This window comes from Rhipicephalus microplus, unplaced genomic scaffold (genome assembly GCF_043290135.1).
Source record: "Rhipicephalus microplus isolate Deutch F79 unplaced genomic scaffold, USDA_Rmic scaffold_15, whole genome shotgun sequence".
Classification (NCBI taxonomy): domain Eukaryota; kingdom Metazoa; phylum Arthropoda; class Arachnida; order Ixodida; family Ixodidae; genus Rhipicephalus; species Rhipicephalus microplus.
In genome coordinates, this window is record NW_027464588.1 from 13365426 (window position 1) to 13384190 (window position 18765).

At 45.0% G+C, this 18765-nt stretch overlaps 1 protein-coding gene across 1 annotated transcript in view; it reads right to left on the reverse strand.

The window, feature by feature from the left end:
• Window positions 1-1217: 1217 nt before the first annotated feature.
• LOC142784686 (glutamate receptor ionotropic, kainate 2-like) overlaps window positions 1218-18765 on the reverse strand; it is a 91693-nt gene continuing 74145 nt past the window's right edge. The window contains exons 10-14 of the mRNA XM_075883166.1: window positions 16662-16865; window positions 15037-15566; window positions 13646-13844; window positions 4226-4439; window positions 1218-1900 (exon numbers count right to left, since the gene is read on the reverse strand). Coding sequence (XP_075739281.1) covers window positions 1629-1900; window positions 4226-4439; window positions 13646-13844; window positions 15037-15566; window positions 16662-16865 — 1419 coding nt within the window. The 3' untranslated portion in view covers window positions 1218-1628. The remainder of the gene's footprint in view (window positions 1901-4225; window positions 4440-13645; window positions 13845-15036; window positions 15567-16661; window positions 16866-18765) is intronic.

Genomic DNA, 18765 nt, shown 5'->3' on the forward strand with positions numbered 1-18765 from the left:
TACCATGTGCGTGCTTTACCTTTTGTTGTCATTAAAAGGATTTTGTTCGGGCCAGGGACTTACTTATCTACGAACTTGTACAAAGCAAAGTACAAACACGGCTCAAGCGAAGAACAGTAGTACTTTTTTTACAAATACTAGCGGTGAATACACATAATACTGATTTGTTCTACATTGGACTATTGTATTACATATCGTGGGAACTGCATTTCGATAGTACTGCCGTTTTATCGCCCCGTATTCAACTTTTTTGTGCAGGGATTAAACTGACTGAAACCTGAAATAAGGCCGTTGGCGATTGCATTAAACAAGGTGGCACTTGGATTAAACACAATGCACGTGGCCAAACTGAGTTGGTGCTTGGAATAAATGTTTGGCACATGGTTTAATTAGCTTGGCGCTCAGATTATTTCAATGACGTGCGCATTATTTAAGCTGGCACTTGGAATAAAGTGAGTGGGAAAACCTGTAGTCTCTTGCATGTACTCGACTCAGCGTGTTTTTTTCTAATGGTACACAATACTATGTAGCATGCAAAAAGCAAGCAGAAATGAATGAATTGCGGCGAAGTAGTGAGGTGAAAGTGGAGCTGTAGTGATTATATAGGAAGTGGGTGGATGATACTTTTGTACTTAGGTTTTGTGGTGCTTGCCACAAAACCGTTAAGAAGCAAGGTGTTCGTATATACGCTTTCATAGGACCAAGAAAGATGCGCGATATTCTAGTGCCTTTGTGAATGGGGACAATTCACAAGATACATTCTTGTTGAAAGAACTGTTCATCGCAGTTCATTAACAGTGGCGTCTGAGAAAGTTTTTATCATGGGGATGATCCTGCACTAAAGAAATACCTAACATGCTTCTTCACCGTTGTGTTCACATAAAGAGGCGCCAACTTTCAGCGCTTTTCTTTGAATATATCAGAAAGGCCTTAGTGGCATGAATGTTGTACAAGGGTATAGTTGGCACAAAAAGAATAAACAACGAAGTTTTTCTTTGAAGTGAAGTCCTAAACACAAAGTCTGTTTTGTTGATTATATGGCTGCCGATAGAACATGCTCTTTTCAAGCTGTAAACATTTGACAGTTTGATGAGGGCTACTTGCTTCGTTATTGAAATAATCAACACTCATAAAGATGTTCTTAAAATATCATCATTGTTTAAATTTTCAAAACAAGGAGCCATTACAAAATGCAAAGAAGGATGTAAATCATGATGCCGGTGTTGAGTATACCTTTAATCGTTCCAACAGCCATGTGTGACCCATTTTTACAAAACGCGCTACAGGTCACATGGACAAGATTGGCAGCTATTCTGCAAAATATTTGTAGTCATAATAAAAATGCACTTTATCAGGCTAATGATCAGTGCTCAAGCAGAAAAAAACGGCATAATCTCACAGGAGCTCTCAGCATTGCCACGCACATTTTTTCCTCTCTCTCTCCGCACAATTTACAGCCAGCAAGGTTTCAAACCATCTTAAGTGCAACACAAAATTCCACGCAAAGATCAATAGCAATTTTATTTGTCTATCCCGCACGAACTTTGTTTCACCAGTCATGCTTCAGAATCAACAAAAGCTAAATAGTCCACTTCATGCTCTGAAGTGTAAAAGGCTCAGGCACTCCTTCAACTGCGTCCTATTCTCGCTTTACAGAACAACTCGGCGAAAGCGATGAGGCAGGCCAGACCAAGACCAGCAAGGAGAACGACGAACACGCCACCGACTGTTCGCAAGCCCAACTCGCTAGCTGCATCAGTCCTTGATTTGCCGGCTTCGGTGGTAGGACATCGTTTGAACGGATCCCGTACTTTCCACCAACGATCCTTCAATTTTTGCAGAGTGCCGTGCTCCTGCAGCCGTAGTAAAGTTGACGACAAGATGTTTCGGTATGGAGACCCTGCATGAATAAATCAATATATGACATGCTTTCTTAAGAATAAAGTTTTATTCCGTGACCCACGAAGACTGCAGTAACGTATTTCCGTCCAGGAAACCATGTAGAAAAATGAACGCAATCAAATGACAGCGCTATTCATGGTCGCATTGAGGGGCCTAACTTTCACGGAATCAACTTAGGTCTTCATTCAGTTTTTACAACAGAACATCCCTAAATAGCACGTTCTATCAGAATTTGCAGTTTACGTTAAAGAGAAAAAAATTGTTGTCCTTTGCTTTGTCTTCGCAGCAAGTGCACCTGTTTGCATTTTAAAAGTGAAATTCTTCATTCGTGGAGACACGTACACATTGTTTTGCGGTCACATATTCTGATGGCGTTACCACCCCTTTTTTAAATGTTACCCTTTCATCTTGCAGTAATCTAGGCTGACAGGATGATGTCACCGTCTGGAAGCGGAAAAGTGAAGCATTGCATAATGATCGGGACCTCCGCTATTCGCTCCTGCAGGGCGTTAATCCTATGCCTCCGTTTCTTTCGATGCCTTTACCATGATAGAAGTGCAATTTCGTCAACGTCGTGGCGCACCACGATTTGGCGACGTTAGTTCAAGCCTCTACTTGCCTCATACAAACTATCGATACGAATGATAGTTTTACGATGCACCCCTGACTTACCTGGCTAAAACTTCATTAAGTCAAGCTTTGGCCCAGTTGGTTTATTAGTACGAAGTACGAACAGCACGAACTCAACACGGGTACACAAGAAAAAACACTGACAAGCGCTGTACAGTCTTTTCTTGTCAGGGTCTCTTCTTTTGTCTCCATGTTGAATTCGCATTGTTCCTAATTCATACGGACAACAACGCGGCTATTATAACGCTGTGCTTCGCACTTAACGTTCACCCTGAGAAAGAGCGCTGCCAGGCTAGAAGCTACAATCAATGCGCGTTGCATTTCGCTCCAAAATTCCATGGGATGGCGTCCTTAGCCCAAGATGTGAGCCCAGTCAGAAACACTCTTCCGGCTTTCGAAAGACTTTCTCTGCTTGCGCTCTCATCGGTAACTACTACAGTTACCACAAAGCTTTGTTTATTCTTTGATCATGCTATTTAGTTGCGACATGAAAATGTGCAACCAGGCGCTAACGTGTGTGTATCTTCGTTAAACAGTGCTGTAAGTACCAAACAACAACAGACATTGTGCAAGCTCTCTTATATCAATGTACGGCAAGCATTTACCTACTTCGGGAATGACAGGTTTCGCTTTCGTGTTATGCCACTTTCTGTGACGTCGGGATTACCCGTTTATTTTTTGCTTCACGGACATGAACCCAGCTTCATTTTGACACAAACTTTGCCGGCTACATGTAACTTGGGGTATATGGGACAATATTTCATTACTCACTATGTTTTAAAGTACTAACAGACCTACTTATAAACAAAATTACAACACGTTCTTAAATAGAAATCGCCGTCAAAGACAAACGCAGCTCTAAATTTCTTCATTACGCGCTTAATGGCATATAAGACATTCTAGAGAAAAGCGGGGACAGTGTCAAAAAAATATAGGCAGAGCATGTTTACCTGCATACATAACTTTGATGAAATGATAATGCAATAAATCAATTGATTTAATACTCAATAAATACGTCGCCTGTGAGATTTTTGGCCTTTTTATGCACTAGTTTTCATTAAGGTTGCATGAAAGAAACGTGTATTTGAAATTCTTTCAATATTGTCAGAAGAGGAAGTGTCATGAAACATAGATATTAGTGTTTACGTATCAACGTCATGCGATTATCAAATTGCAGTTTCATATATGAAAGACAATCCAAAAAAGACATGCTGACATCACCTTCATTACATTGTTTTTACATGGAGCTCCTAATGACACGGTTGTTTATGAGCAATGTGTCATTTATTAAAGTGTGGTTAGCGCGCAATTGTAGACAATGCAGCAAGCCACTGCAAGAAATATGATAGGTGTAACATTTAAAAACAAGAAGAGAGCAGAGTGGAGCGAGGAAATAAATGTTCATTATTACCATCAGAATAAATAACACGACAAAATGAGCATAGGAGGGGCATGCAGCGTGAGGTCAGGCGCTCGCAGAGGACGCAGAAAGTTAGTTGGGCAAATGACATTACCGGTAGTCTACAGGAATAACGTGAAATCAGCGAAAACGTCGTCTTATCAATCGCACAAAACGGGAGCCCGAAAGAGGCACCTGTCCTCCTGGGGGAGTGAAGTCAGCCTCATGATAAGAAATATGACAATAATTATAATGAATATGAAAATGGGACACGTTTTACAAATTAAGGCTCACCATGTGGCGTTGCGATGCCGTAACCCTTGGAGTCTAGAAGACCACCGATCTGCTTGAGCTGGCACCGTCTTCGTACCACGTACTCAATGCTCGTAGACTCCATGAGGAAGGCGTAGCCACCGCGTTCCACACGCTCAATGCCCTCGGCGATGGAAGGCACTAGGTCCTTTTTCATGCCGTGCCACATGATCTCGTACGTCTCGTGCCTCCACTCCTGCGAACCAGCGATTCCGATAATATGAACGGAAATTATTTATTTACGTGATGCGTGAGCAGGGTGCAATTGCTTTCTGACTTTTTTTCAAATAAACTTGGACAGTCTCAAAGCGCACCAAGAGCGAAGTTTCGCTTTAGAGGGTCAGCTTTTCATTGTGCTTGTTTTTATGAATGCCGATATGTTTCCCCTTCCGAATATTTTGACAAGTAGATATTACACGAAGAAGTAAGCGACACTCACTACAAGAAATAGTAATAAACGGAAACACAAGAAGAGTGTGTCTTGTCATGGCGCTAGCTTGAAGTGGCAATAGGTTTTTATAACAGCACAACGGAATTGGTCCCCAGCAGAGTCGAAGTCGTCCATCCGGCTCGAATGTTGCGAAATTGTAATAAACAAAACAAATGTAAAAGGAGGCAATGGTTTAAGCTAAGGGTTGACCAGAATAGATATGATATCCAAGCATAGGTTTGGATCGAGTAAGAGCCCACTAGCTGCAATTATATTTACTGAAATTTGATTTATTTTGTTACTTAGAAGTGCAGACTTTACTTATGAACCACTAGAATCGTAATCTTTCCTTAACGACATGCTTTTCTCTATGTGGCCTCTGAGATATGCGTCTACAGCGCTGCAAGATGCTGGCAGAGTCGATATCGAAGGCTACGCAGAAAAAAGCGCAGCTGGTTCTCCGCCTATATGGGATTCATCAGAAGAGGCCCCACAAACCTGAACGAGCTAGCCCACTCCAAGGCGCGAGGTCTCGCTTTCCACGACCTCGGAGAACTCCCCTGCCGGCCCGCAGTTGTGGAGAACAGAGATAAACCAACCACTTATAATGAAATTACTCAGCCCTTTATCTCGGCTTAAGAGACTTTCCTCTTCCTAACAATATGGTAAATCGAGCACAGGCTTTGACTCTCGGTCTACTTTCATATCAATTACGTTCACCCACAAAAGTAATTTTGCCAAGAACTGAGTATCAGGATGCTGAAAGTAATGTACTTCGAAACTAAATTTATATTGAAAAGTTTATTTAGAGATAACGCTTCTAATAAATAAAAATGCTTACTTAACAAGCAGTCAGACCATCTTTGTTTTCTGACAGAAATAACTATGTTGATTGAAAGAGCTGAGCGTTGATTTATGGTTGTCATGAAGATGGCACATACTTACTACAAAACTGTTTTAGATGCGGAGCATCTAATACTCGAGGCTTGTAGTGCGGCGCCATCTGCAAGCTTCCTCCTCCTTCTTCCACCATCTGTGCATCCCTTCCTCCTCTACACACCGCGCGCGCTTCACTCCTCCACCATCTGTGCACCCTTCCTCCTCTACACACCGCGTGCGCTTCTCCTCTTCACGAACATTCGCTAGCTGTATAATGTAGCGCGCATGCGCCGTCACGCTTCGAGAACATCGGCAGCTGACGCGCGCGCATGCGCCGTCAAGCTTCGAGAACATCGGCAGCTGACGCGCGCGCATGCGCCGTTGCGCTTCTCCCCCTTCTCGAACATTCGACAGCTGACGCGCGCATGCACCGTCACCCACCATCTGTGCCGCGCGCGCTTCTCCCCTTCGAGAACATTCTACAATTCTCCTGATTCTCCAGTGGACGCGCATGTGCCGTCGCGCTTCGAGAACATTCAACACCTGACAGTGCATGCGCCGTCGCGCTGTATATATACTCAAGGTCGGCGCTCGCTCGCTCAGTTGCCGCTCGTCGGTTGGTTTGTACGGCGCGTCGACGTCCAAGGTCGCGGTGAAATGAATTCCAACGAATCCACGAACACAATGATCGACGTCCCTTCGACCAGCGCCGCCCTTTCGCATACGTGTGTACGTGTTCACTCATTTAACACCCCCTCCTACAACCACGTTAGCCAATTTAGCCATCAACCCAAGTAAGTCGCAATTTAACACCCCATTTCACAATCACGTTAACCAATTTAGCCATCGACCCAAGTAAGTCGCACTTTAACACCCCGTTAACCAATTATATGCTCCGCATCCTCCTCAGTGTTCCCCCGAAGGAAGCTGCGGGCAATTTTTTTTAATACTTAAAGGGGCGATGACACCAAATTTTCAAGCCTCTTGGGGGTTTCTTCTGTGTGCAAGGACTCTCCACACGAAGAGTAGGACACAACAAAAGCGTAGAATATATTTTAATTTCCTTCTAAAAGTGAAGTTGAATGCTCACTCTCGCGATCTAGGCAAGTCGCTTGCGCAGCAACTCTGACGTTTCTAATGGCTGTGTTCCAATTATTAGACACCACGCGGACAGTCTGCCCCGCCGCGGTGGTCTAGTAGTTAAGGTACTCGGCTGCTGACCCGCAGGTTGTGGGATCGAATACCGGCTGCGGCAGCTGCATTTCCGATGGAGGCGGAAACGTTGTAGGCCCGTGTGCTCAGATTTGGGTGCACGTTAAAGAACCCAAGGTGGTCGAAATTTTAGGAGCCCTCCACTACGGCGTCTCTCATAATCATATGGTGGTTTTGGGACGTTAAACTCCACATATCACTCAATAAATCACGTAGACAGTTTACGCAGACTGCTTAAAAGACAGCACCGAGACCATGCTGTCCGAGAATTGGAAAACGTCTGTACGGCTTTTACGCGACGGTGCGCCAACTCGCGTCGAGAAGAGAAAGCCAAATAAAACAAACGTAACAGTTGTGTTTTCTCACTTATTTTGTGTTTAAATCTGAAAAATTTAAGCGTTACTGACATTGACCGTCTGAAGAAGCGTCTGCTTGTGTGTTGACGACCATTCCAGCGAGATTTGATCTATTTTAGTGATTCGCTGAGCCGCCATCTTGTTTAGACAGCAAAGTAGCCTGCATCGTATTTCTCTACGACGCGGTCTTCTCAGAGCGGTCTGTTTTGCTAGATACGTGAGAATTGCAATGGGACTTAAGTTGGCCGGCATCGATTTAGTTGTCTATTTACCATCTACGGTGAGTATTGAAACACACCCTGAATAGAAGTAACGGCAGTTGTCGTGACGTCACACCACGTTGGTAGTGACGTGGGTGACCTCCGCCATCTCGGAAACACATTTTGTGAACAAGGAAAGAACTAGCTTGCCTGCTGTTGCGAGTGTGCTGGCGTCCCTTGCAGAGGCACTGTGTGCGTCTCTCAAGGACTCTAGGTGCTTTCAAAAGACAGTCGACGCATCGTTCAGAGACGCTGCGCACGTCCAACAGCAGGGCTGTCTCATCCTCCATCAGCGTCTTGGCGCCTATGTAAAGTCGGCGCATCGAGCGTCGGGTGGCTTCCTCGTCCACGTAGTTCGAACGTTGTAAATGTTTCAAAATGAAGCCATAGAGCAACATAGTATATACGGGACGGCTTTACGCTCTCCCATGGCAGAGTAGCTAGTACTTGTTATGCCTGCGAGTCCACAGTGAACGCCCATGCCTCTGAAAAAGGCAATCTGTGTCAAGGCCACAACGTGAGCCTGCCTGACGCGAAAAACTCAACGGCGTCATCACGCGGTGGTGCCTTTCTGCCACGCACGCACAGTGAGTCACCTCAGTCAGCGAACCCGTCGAAGTGATCGGCGCCTTCCTGTCTGGCGAGTCTGACGCGATGCGTGGCGACGTCACTCGTCCTTGGGTGCAGCCACGTGCAGCGCAGCGGCTTCAAACTCGATGACGTGGCCCAGCGGCGACCCCATTGGAGAATTCTGGCCTCACAACCAGTGGCGCTGCTGGTTGGACATTTGGTTACTGAAATAATCCTTCCAGTGCATATAAAAAAAGCCCTGCGGCACGTCGCGAGCAGTAAACCAATTTGTTAAGAGGAGAGCTCGGCTCTTCGGGTCTCTAAGCTGTCGGCCCCAGTGCCGAATTTGTAACGCCTCTGTATATATGCTGTCCATAAACCTTCTTTAACTCACCGTGGTCTTGTCCACTCGTCTATCAGCTCTGCGTAGAAGCAGTCGCGAGCTGAGAAACCAACGCTACCAAACGGCTGGTGACCGGGTCGGCGGAGATCGGAGCAGTGGCGCCTTCGAGACCGTGTTGGCGTCGCCGTCTTTCGAAACAGTGGTTGCAGCGGTGAGATTCGGGGCGCCCTTCGTAACGTCGTCGGAGGCACGCTTCGTAATAGTGGTTGGTAGCTGCGGGATCGGCCGGCGTCAGCAACATCGATGCGGTGATAGCCTGATGTTTTCCCCTCAGTTCACCAGACTGCTCTAGCACAGGTTATAGTAGTTTAGAGAAGGGCTGTGTGAAGCATAAGATTGAGCTTTGATCGTTTCAAGCCAAGTTGAAGCGCTTTGAAACCAAAGTTAATGCGGAGGGTGTAAACACAGGAGTGTTCAAAATTTCTTGCGCGTCTTGCTAGTTGACTTATAGTGGGTACGGCAAGTAAATTGTTAACAGGGGCAAACAACAAGAGGCTAGTGTGAACTATGGAGAACCTTAAAGTGAAGGAACTCATCGACATTTGTGAGGAACTCGGCATTACTTTGGGCCGTGCGAAACGAAAGCAAGCGATCCTTGAGATCATGAAGAATGAAGGAAAGTCGGCTGAGGAAGTCGCTGAGGCCTGGGCAGATATCAAAGCACGCCGCGAGGACGCTGAAATGCGAGAAGTAGAAGCTCGCGAACGTGAAGAAGCTTAAAGGCGAGAAGTTCGCGAACGTGAAGAAGCTGAAAGGCGCGAACGTCGCGAGCGCGAGGAGGCCGAGAGACTGGAGCGCCTCGAGTTGAAACGAATAGAATTGGCCATCTGACAGTGTTCGCAGGCGCCTAGCATAGCTTCTCCGACGTTTCAGGTCAGCGGTTATAGAATTCGGGATCAACTGCCACCATTCGTAGTAGGCGAGGACATGGCGAAGTATCTCGTCAAGTTTTAACACGTCTGTGAGCGAAATGCTTTGGAGCGGTCTCTTTGGGCGCAGAACCTGTTAGCTTTTCTTCCCGGCGAAGTGTCCGACGCGATAACTTGCTTGTCGAGGGAAGCGTTTGAGAGCTGCGACGAGGTGTAGGAAGTGTTCTTGAGACGTTATAAATTGTCGCCCGAGGCTTTCAGGCAAAGGTTCCGGTTTGCTAAAAAGAAGAATGAGTCACACGTTGACTTCGCGTTTCGTCTTAAAGCCCATTTAATTGAATGGCTCAAGGGCGAATGTGTTTATGACGACCGCGATAAAGTGGTAGAATGCATTGCAATGGAGCAATTCTACCAGTGCATCGAGGAGGATGTCAAGCTTTGGCTGCAAGACAAACTTGGTGAAGTTCAGCTAAACAAGGCAGCAGAGTTAGTGTCACACCGGTCCCGTTAATTAGGGAGGCGATCGCCGGGCTAATTCCAAGGGCCGAAGTATCGGCCCCCCGAACCGCACCACGAAAGCATGGACAATTTAGAAGTGGTCCTTATTGGCGCCAGCAGACGCCGGCTGTGGCCCAAAGAAGAAGTCAGAGCCGAGAGTTGATAAACAGACAAAATTATATTCTCAATAGTGGCAGATCAGAAAAACAATACACAAATATGCTCACTCCACAATAGCTGAGGACAATATGTCACCAATCAAACAACGTACTACACAGTACAATCAGCCACACTCGAAACAACGGACACAGAACAATACACACTACAATGCAGTCGCATGCATCGAACAACCAAGACACTTAAAGAATAAAGAGATAGAAAACCTATTCAGTCCAAAGTCCTTGAAACAAAAGTCTGAATGATACTCTTCCCAGAATCACTTACTCAAAGTCCAGCGTTGTTGTCGTTCCGCTGCCCCCTGAAGTTTCTCTTCCAGGAAACCTCGCGTCCTCAAATAGCCACTCTCCAAGCTTCAAACTTCTTCGCCGGAAATACGTCGGCTTCCCACACGCAGCTGTTACCACGCGTCTTCGCTCGATAGCGGTAACACACGCTCTTGCCTGTAGCTCGAGCCTTCACCCCTCAGGTGGAAATCCTCTTCTTCTCCTGCTTTGTCGCTACGGGCAAAACCTTCGCCGACTACACGGCGGAATCCCTACGCACTCTGGCGTTAACTTCCGTTTTCTCCTGATCTCTCGTCTCGGCCGCTCGATTAAATACCTTCCGTGCGAGATTCCAGAAGGTTCTCGTCATTTTGTCGGCGCGATACGCAGCGAAGGCTGGGGAGAGGCGAGACGGTTGGAATGCCCTCCGCGGCGGATGACTCAACTCGGTATGACCACGCCCCTTTCCATCTAGAAAAATCGCGGGCTTGCTGGGCCGCCGATGTGGGGTGAGGAGGTTCGTCGGCGACGCCACGCTTCCGATGGGAGAGCGCGCGCCCGAGGAGCCTTGGACGTTTGCTTCCTTTTTTTTTCTTTTGACCTCGCGGCGTTTCTCCCGCCAGTTATCGCAAGAATTTGGCGGCGCGCCCATTTTTAGCGGTCGTTCTGTGACAGTTAGCTGAGGAGTATTATACTCGCTGAAAGTTGCATAACAGGGCACTGAGCGTTGAAAAGTATGAAAGGAAAGAGGGCTTTTCAAATATACCTGATAAACGGAAGCCACGAATCTGCTACAACTGCAGAAAGGAAGGGCACATCGCGATAAACTGTAAGCAAAAGTTTGCAACTATCCGAGAATCGGAAAACAAACGGAAGCCGCGAGTCTGCTACAACTGCAAAAAGGAAGGGCACATCGCGATAAACTTTTATCGCGATAAACATCGCGATAAATGTTTGCTTTTGCAGCAATCTGAGAATCGGAAAAGCACATGCGGTTGTTAGAGCCGTGTATCCAAGAAATCAGTGTCAATGGGAAAACGTGTCGAGCACATCGTGACTCAGCGGCAACCATGGATGTTGTCCATCCTTCATTGGTGTCTCCGGATGACTCTACAGGAGAATGCGCGTGGATCACGCAAGTCGCCGAGGAGCAGAGTGCTTGCTTACCAATCGCTACGGTTGTCATTGAAGGCCTGTTTGGTAAGCTTCGCACCGAAGCGATTGTGTCTGCCGCGCTTTCCAATCCCTTTCCTTATCTTTTCTCTAACAACTCAGGGCAGCTTCTCAAAGAGCAAGGTAAATTGTTCTTCTCCAACTTAGCGTACATGGCCCTCACGCGATGTTCAAAAGCTGCATATCTATGTGATCTTGGCGGCGAGTAGACGGAACCTCAGGGAGGAAATTCCCCGTGTGAGTCATGTGAGCAGTCACTCAAGTGGCCCGTCGCCGAAGCGACTGGCGCGGTTTCCGTAGCAGGGGGAGGCGAAATAGCGCCACTGAGTCAGAGCGAGAGGGGTGCAATGCTCTCGCCAGTAGCCGAAAGTTGAAGTGAGCTGTCGAGGGTTGATCGAGAAACGCTCATTCGAGAGCAGCGTGAGGACCTCTCGATAAAAGCGCTAATGGAAAGCGTAAACTTGGGAAAAAAGAAAAATAATATTACTTTTTTTGAGAAAGCAGGGTTCCTGTATCGGAGCTACACAAATGCGCAAGGTCGCAAGTATGAGCAGCTCTTGGTGCCAAAAAAGTATCGTCGCCAAATATTGGAACTGGCGCATGAAAACGCATGGGCAGGGAATCTGGGCATAAAAAAGACCAAGGCTAGAGTTTCCCTTGAGTTTTATTGGCCGAAATGCTGGATGGATATCGAAGACTTTGTACGCTCATGCGACACTTGTCAGAGAGCGGGGAAATCCGCGGACAAGTGGACGGCTTCCATGAAGCTTTCTGTTACCAATTATGAAGTGAAATTAGGAAGGCGGCCAACCAAAATGTACCACAGTAACTTGATGAAACCATACGATCAACGTCAAGCGGTCGTAAATCGGCTGTGGAATGCTTCAGAGGAAGAGGGAGCAGAAATTTTTAGTTCTAGTGAGGTAATCGAAAGGAAATCGGAGGTAATTTTGGAGCAGTTGAACCTAGAGCCTAGGTTAAGCGAAGTCCAGAAGGAGGACCTGAAAAGGACTGTTTCCGAGTTTGGAGATGTGTTTTCGGACCAAAGCCCAAAATGGTCCGCTTAAGTAGAGTAATAATAAATATTTTAGCGAAAATACACGAATCTTGGTGTACGTATCATGCTTCCTGGAGCTGAAGGAAACGCTTACAGCAAAGAAAATGCATGCCACTAATTTGGTGGCATCATTCCTTTAAAGCGCACTAGTGAACCCGAAGGGAATCAGAAGTTGACCAAACTTTACGCAATAGTGGCATCGCAGTCACCTAATTGAAACACTCACGTTGCCTTAAGGTTTTCTAGCTTTTTTACAGTGAGATGTATTCAAGCTGCAATACCTGGCGCAAGGTTGACAAAAAAAAGACAAGACAGAAAGAGCGCTAATTCTCGTTCTAGGGCTGAACTTCCAGCAGACATGACCTAAAAGTGACAGGGGGGCACAACTTTTATCAATACCTCTGGCGTATCTGTTTCCAACTTCATGTCACCTTTAGAATTTTACCTTCGTAGCGCCTTTGTCTCTTTTAATAATGGGTTGTTTATTCAACAAAAGGACATTTGTATTGGCTCCTGCGTTGCACCTGTCCTTTGTATCATTTTGTTGTCGTCTATTGATCGTGCTTTAGAAAATGCCGTTGATCCCGGAAAAGTCCCTAAGATTTTTAGTTATGTGGACAACTTCCTCGTGTTGTTAACTACTACCGACCCTGTAACGCACTCTAGCGAGGTATATTTGGTTTTGAACCTGTCCGACAACATGGAAAAGGCTTGATTTTTACGTATAAACTGCCCATTGACGAAAGCTCGCAGTTGGCGCTGTTTCTGTCTTGTCTTTTTCCTTTTTTTTCTGTTTGCCAACCTTGCGCCACGTATTTCAGCCTAATATGTACCAACTATTTCAACATAACGTACTGTTAAGATGTATTCAACTGATACATTAATGTCCATCCTTCTTTTTCTTGCTCATTCGCCTTGTTTATTGCACTCACCACGTGAAGATATAATAATAACACGACTTTTGGGAAATTTTTGGAGCCTTCCATTATGTCGTCTCTGATAATTGTATTGTAGTTTCGGGACGTAATCTCAACAAAATATTGAATTCAGATTTCGAAGAAATATGACTTCACTAACAGCACAACAATTGGATAATTATTGCTATTGTGATAACGATGCTGTTCAATACGAAATATATTATTTTAACAAGACAATTTGCTTTATCTTTGGTGCATAGTGCCATTATAAGCAATACTGGACGCACTTATCAGCAGCCGATTATAATACTTGTCGCTTATAGACGATGTCATACCTTGAACAAGGCGTGAGTCGATCCTGAGCGAACGCATCCGTAGCGCACGGCTGACTGCTTCGCCAAGTCTTCGACACTCTCGATGGGTGACAGCAGCCTCTCTGTAGTCAGGAAAGCTGCCAGGTTAGCCGTGTAAGAGGAAACCAGCACGAAAGAGAAGATCCACCAAGTTGCAGCAATGATGCGTGCTGAAGCTGCCCTGCACAATATAATGTGTTATGTAAAATTATCTTGAACAAAGGACGGGGCCCAAGCAGGCCACAGGGTAGAACTTTGTCGACAAAGTGCCATCCTATAGGAAGTGTGCTACCCTATACAGTTTGTATATGGTATGTAGATGCATGATGTAGGATATCTGACGGAAAAGGGAAATCATTCAAAACTGCACTGACAGGTTATGTTATGCGCCCTAAATAACTTTTTGTTGGTAAACATATAATTTCAATGACTTGTGTTTTTATGTGCTACTTTTACTGCATTTTTGTTGTATTACTTATCCCCTCTGTAACGCCTTTATGTGCCCTGAGGGTAATCGGAATAAATAACAAAGGAAGCTACAAAAAACGAGCCAAATATAAGTAATGTGAACATTGCAAACTATCTTCAAAGTTGCGTTAAAAAACATGTAAAAAATAGGCAACCAACAGTCGGGATATGCACAAAAAATCGTTGCTCTCTGAAGAACGGAAACACCAAATGAGTACTTTTCTGTAATTTTCGCTACAAAAAAGTCACCAGGCCACAGCAAACTACTGCGAAATATCATAATTATAAAAGTATGTTCTCCTTGTTTCGTTTCGAAAATTTATGTTGGATTCACGTCACCGTTAAATACTTTGTTGCTGTCTATCGTGGGGCAGCGTCATCTCATCGATAGTACTTCGAATACGTGACATGGATTATTTCAACCGAGATGGCCAAAGTGTAAGGTGTGTCACAGGAATTACCAGTTCTTACAAGCGGAACTGGAGGACGTCTTTCCGAGCGAAAACAATTCACTAAGGCTATAAGCCACATATCTCCTCAATCTGTCATCCGAGTTTCAATTTCCGCACAACGTAACTACTTTTTAGGCTTAAGGTGAAACATAAAACTTCGTGAATAATCATTCTGGAAAGCTATATGCACTTTGAAAAAATTGGTGTTAATTTAATTATTCAGCGTAGTCATATCTCACACAACAGAATGAAGCAATCTCTTAGGCGCTAACTTTTGTCTTTTGAACCATCTCTTTTATCAGCATAAGGTCGAAAACCCGACATTTGCTTAGCTGAAGTTTTCTGTGTAATATGCAAAACAGAAAAGGTAGAGAACGAGAGTTGCAATATCTAGCTTTAAATAAGGTCTACGCAATGAAGCAGTTGATGAAAGAAAGATAATTTTCCACTTACCTAGGAAATATACCGCATTCCTGCCTCATGATGGCGCTAACTATAAACCAAAAACTGTTGGGGAGAGTGAAGTCACTTTGCACCGTTGGCAGAGTAGTATTTCTCCGGCTGTCAGAATATAACGTCTCTCGTTGTAGGTCGGAGGAACCGACTGCTTCCTGACCCTTGATGATGTCGAGCCTGGCACGGCCACTGTCCGTTTCAGTGTACCAATCTACATCACTGAACAATAAACTGTTTCCGCAGCAGCAGCAGCATCCATAACGTCGCGATACGGCCCTATTTCTGCGGCACACTGCACTCTGAGCACGAGCGACGCAGCACAGAATCACACTAACTGCGACGCACGCCCCGGCGACACAAAGCCACACTTCCCCCGAAAGCGGAGAGAGGAAGAATAGGAGGGAACGCTTGTGGTCGGTCTTCTTGTAGAGTATGCTGACTCCCAACGTCATGAACGGCATAGTGAAGTCGACAGATTGCTCGCGCTCCGTGGTGATGGTCAGGTCACCAATCGCCAGGTCTGCCTCCTGCAGTGAAGACGTAGAAATCGTCGAACAGTTGAGCCGTTTAAAATAAAGATATTTGCTAGAGATTAGGTGGGTTATAAGTACGCTTCTATACTGAAAAACTTATGACGCAACAATTGTCTTGAAGAAATTTTCAGATAATTTTGGTGGTTGACACATTCAAATAAAAGCTGTAAAGTGAATAGTGCGGAGTATTTGCAAATGAAGAGTAGCCAGTATTTACCCTCCCATAATTCTGGTTAAAATGTCTCAATACCTTCACTAAGCTTAGCTAAACAGTCTAAATCAAGCCACCTGTGGCTTACAAACCTCACTTTTAATCAACGAGATGGTGTCATTTCACTCATTACCCACTTGTCCTCGGTAATATCATCCCTAATCATAGGATCAAGTAAAACAAAGCTTTGGAACACGGAGTTCTGTTCACAACGAAAAGAACATGACAGCACGCGTCTAAATTTATTCCTACGAAATGAAAGTGGTTAGGACTACGGTGTCTATTACTCAAAATTGATAACTTAAGTCCTAATATTATTATCAACTATCAAGAACTGCGGCTGCTTGACCCTTAGCCTGAGTTAGACAAATTGGTGCGTTCTTTTTTCATTAGGCTGGCGAGTAAATGCGGGGAACAAAGAGCGAGGGCGAATATGTATGATGCATGGCACATTAGCCATACTGAGCTTTTATGAATATGACACAAGGTGGGAAAGCTGTCTATGTATGTGAACCAAGTCTACGGTATGGTGATGTTTTTTTTATATAGAGAAGCACGATAGCCTTACCTGGTTGCTAGTCTGTTAAAAGTTATTGTTGGTATTAAGAGCGTCAGAAGCTAGACGATAGTTTTATGTTTAAAATACCATTTATTCTGAAGACAACAAAGCTTTTAAGGCACAAGATAGTGCATAACGGCTGTCTGTTGTGAACCGGAACGCAGTCAAACTTTTCGAAGTGCTGCGTGGGCTGCTTAAGAAGCACGTGAAGTGTTATAATTGCAACCTGCACAAGCAAGTACGACAGTTGTCCTAAAAGCTGTCTACCATTACACTCAATTGTTGACGTACGCAGTGAATTTCCTCAATCAAAACTTACCATGTCCACAAGTTCGCGCATTATGCCATTCCACCTGCCCTGTGAGTCCCGGGTTCCGTAGGCACCATCTCTAACGAGCTTGAGCCGGTAGCGGAAACCCAGCGTTGCAGATATTTCATGGAGCAAATCCATGCAGTAACCCTCGAAGCGGTCGTTTCCCTCGAGCTTTTGCGCAGATTTCTTGAGCATGACGTATGGTGCATTCTGCAGTAATCATCGTGTAAGACATACGCCAGAGCTTCATTCTGAAGTTTGGACGATATCGCCTGCATGTTTTCTGCTTCAAGATTGATTGATGATTGATTGATATGTGGGGTTTAACGTCCCAAAACCACCATATGATTATGAGAGACGCCGTAGTGGAGGGCTCCGGAATTCTGCTTCAAGAGGCTTTTAACTTGTATCTATGCATTTTTACGTTACCGTGCTACCGGAAGACAGGAACGCAAGTTTTTAAAAGTTTCTGCTCCCAATGCGTAAACATTTATGTACGTACGTAAACATGTACCTTCTAGTTTGTGCAAGCCACTAAATGGGGAAGAAAAATGCATTGAAAGTATACTTGATTTTGTTAAAATTGAATCATAACTGAGGCAAAACAGTAATAGATGTTCTTATTGTTTTAGCGTTTACAATTGTATAAACACATTGGATTACCGGACGATGGTGTTGATAACTCGTGATGACATGAACACGTTTGTTAGCGTTCAGTATTTATTTATTTATTGTATACCTGCATTGCCCCATCGGGCATTACAGCAGGGGGCTTACATAAAAAATATACAAAGTAAACGCACTCACAAAGCGTGGTAAAATACATCGTTGTCGAAAATGTCAGGAAAGAAAAATTTGTGAAGAAGGAACTCTTTCGCCATTGTCCCGCTACAAAGCACTTAATCAAGAAGTGAAATGCATGACGTTTTGGCAAGAACAATTTTGTGCTCTCCTGGTTGTGCTTGACCGCCTCAGATGACGCAACCTATCCAGCTTTAGGTCTCTTACGTTTACGTTTGCGGCATTCCAGGTCCTCCTTCTTCAGTAAGCTGGGTGAAACAAGCATATCACGAATCGCACTCGCATTTGCGGCTTGAGTCCCCGCAAGGCCAAAACCGTGCTTGGACTCGCTCGTCAGATTCCGTGCCAAACGGTTGTGACGCCGCAATCTCCAACGACAGCGCAGCTATGGCCAACCGGCTCGCTCTCCGCCACGGAGGAAAGCCCTCCGCCATATCCTGACGCCGTGAAGCTCTCGCTGAGAGGGGGCCTGTCCTCTGACTCTTGCGACCGTGTCCTTCTTTTCTATCTTCTTAACTCTGCAAGCGAGTATATCTGTACCTGTCTTTATCTCTATCACTCTCCCTTTTAGTCCTCCCTAACCTTTTTAATCCCTCCTTACCCCCATCCCTCGTGAGCCACTGTTGAGGTGTCGCACTATGATGCAGTCAGTTACGGGGCTAACTTTTATTTTCTTTTTGCTCTTTTAAGAATCACCTACGAACCGTGCTTAGCCACTAACAAAGGTGAATTTGCGAGATGGGGCCGGAAACGTAAGACCTTTCGAGAGAGTAGTACACGGTTCGTAGAAGTTCCACGTTTCGTTCAAGCTTATGCATGCGCAGATTAATTCTGGTGTCTGATAACGCGGTAATCTAAAGAATATACGTACAAGCTAAAAGCCCTTTATAACTGCATTCAAACGATGTTTTCTTCGATAACACGCAGTCACCATTGCGTAAAAATAATATTACACGTATTTAGCGTGTACTGTATCCCAGTCTACGCATAGGGGCATTGCAATACCATGTTACCGACCGATGGTGCCTATATCTTGCAACACTTGTGAAACCATAGTCATGGACACATTTTTTTCTCTTGAATACGGAGGACACTCATTCTTAACTACGCTGATGGAACGCGTTTCTACAAGAACAATTTGGTACTTGCCTGGTTCTTGTCTTCCTCGCTATAGGTGGCACAACCTATCCGCTCTTTAAGGAGCTTTATGCCACTCACGTTTACGGCTTCCATTTTCTAGATCACACAAATTAATAATATTTGTTGGAGTTTAACGTAATAAATATGATTAACGCCGTAGTGGAAGGAT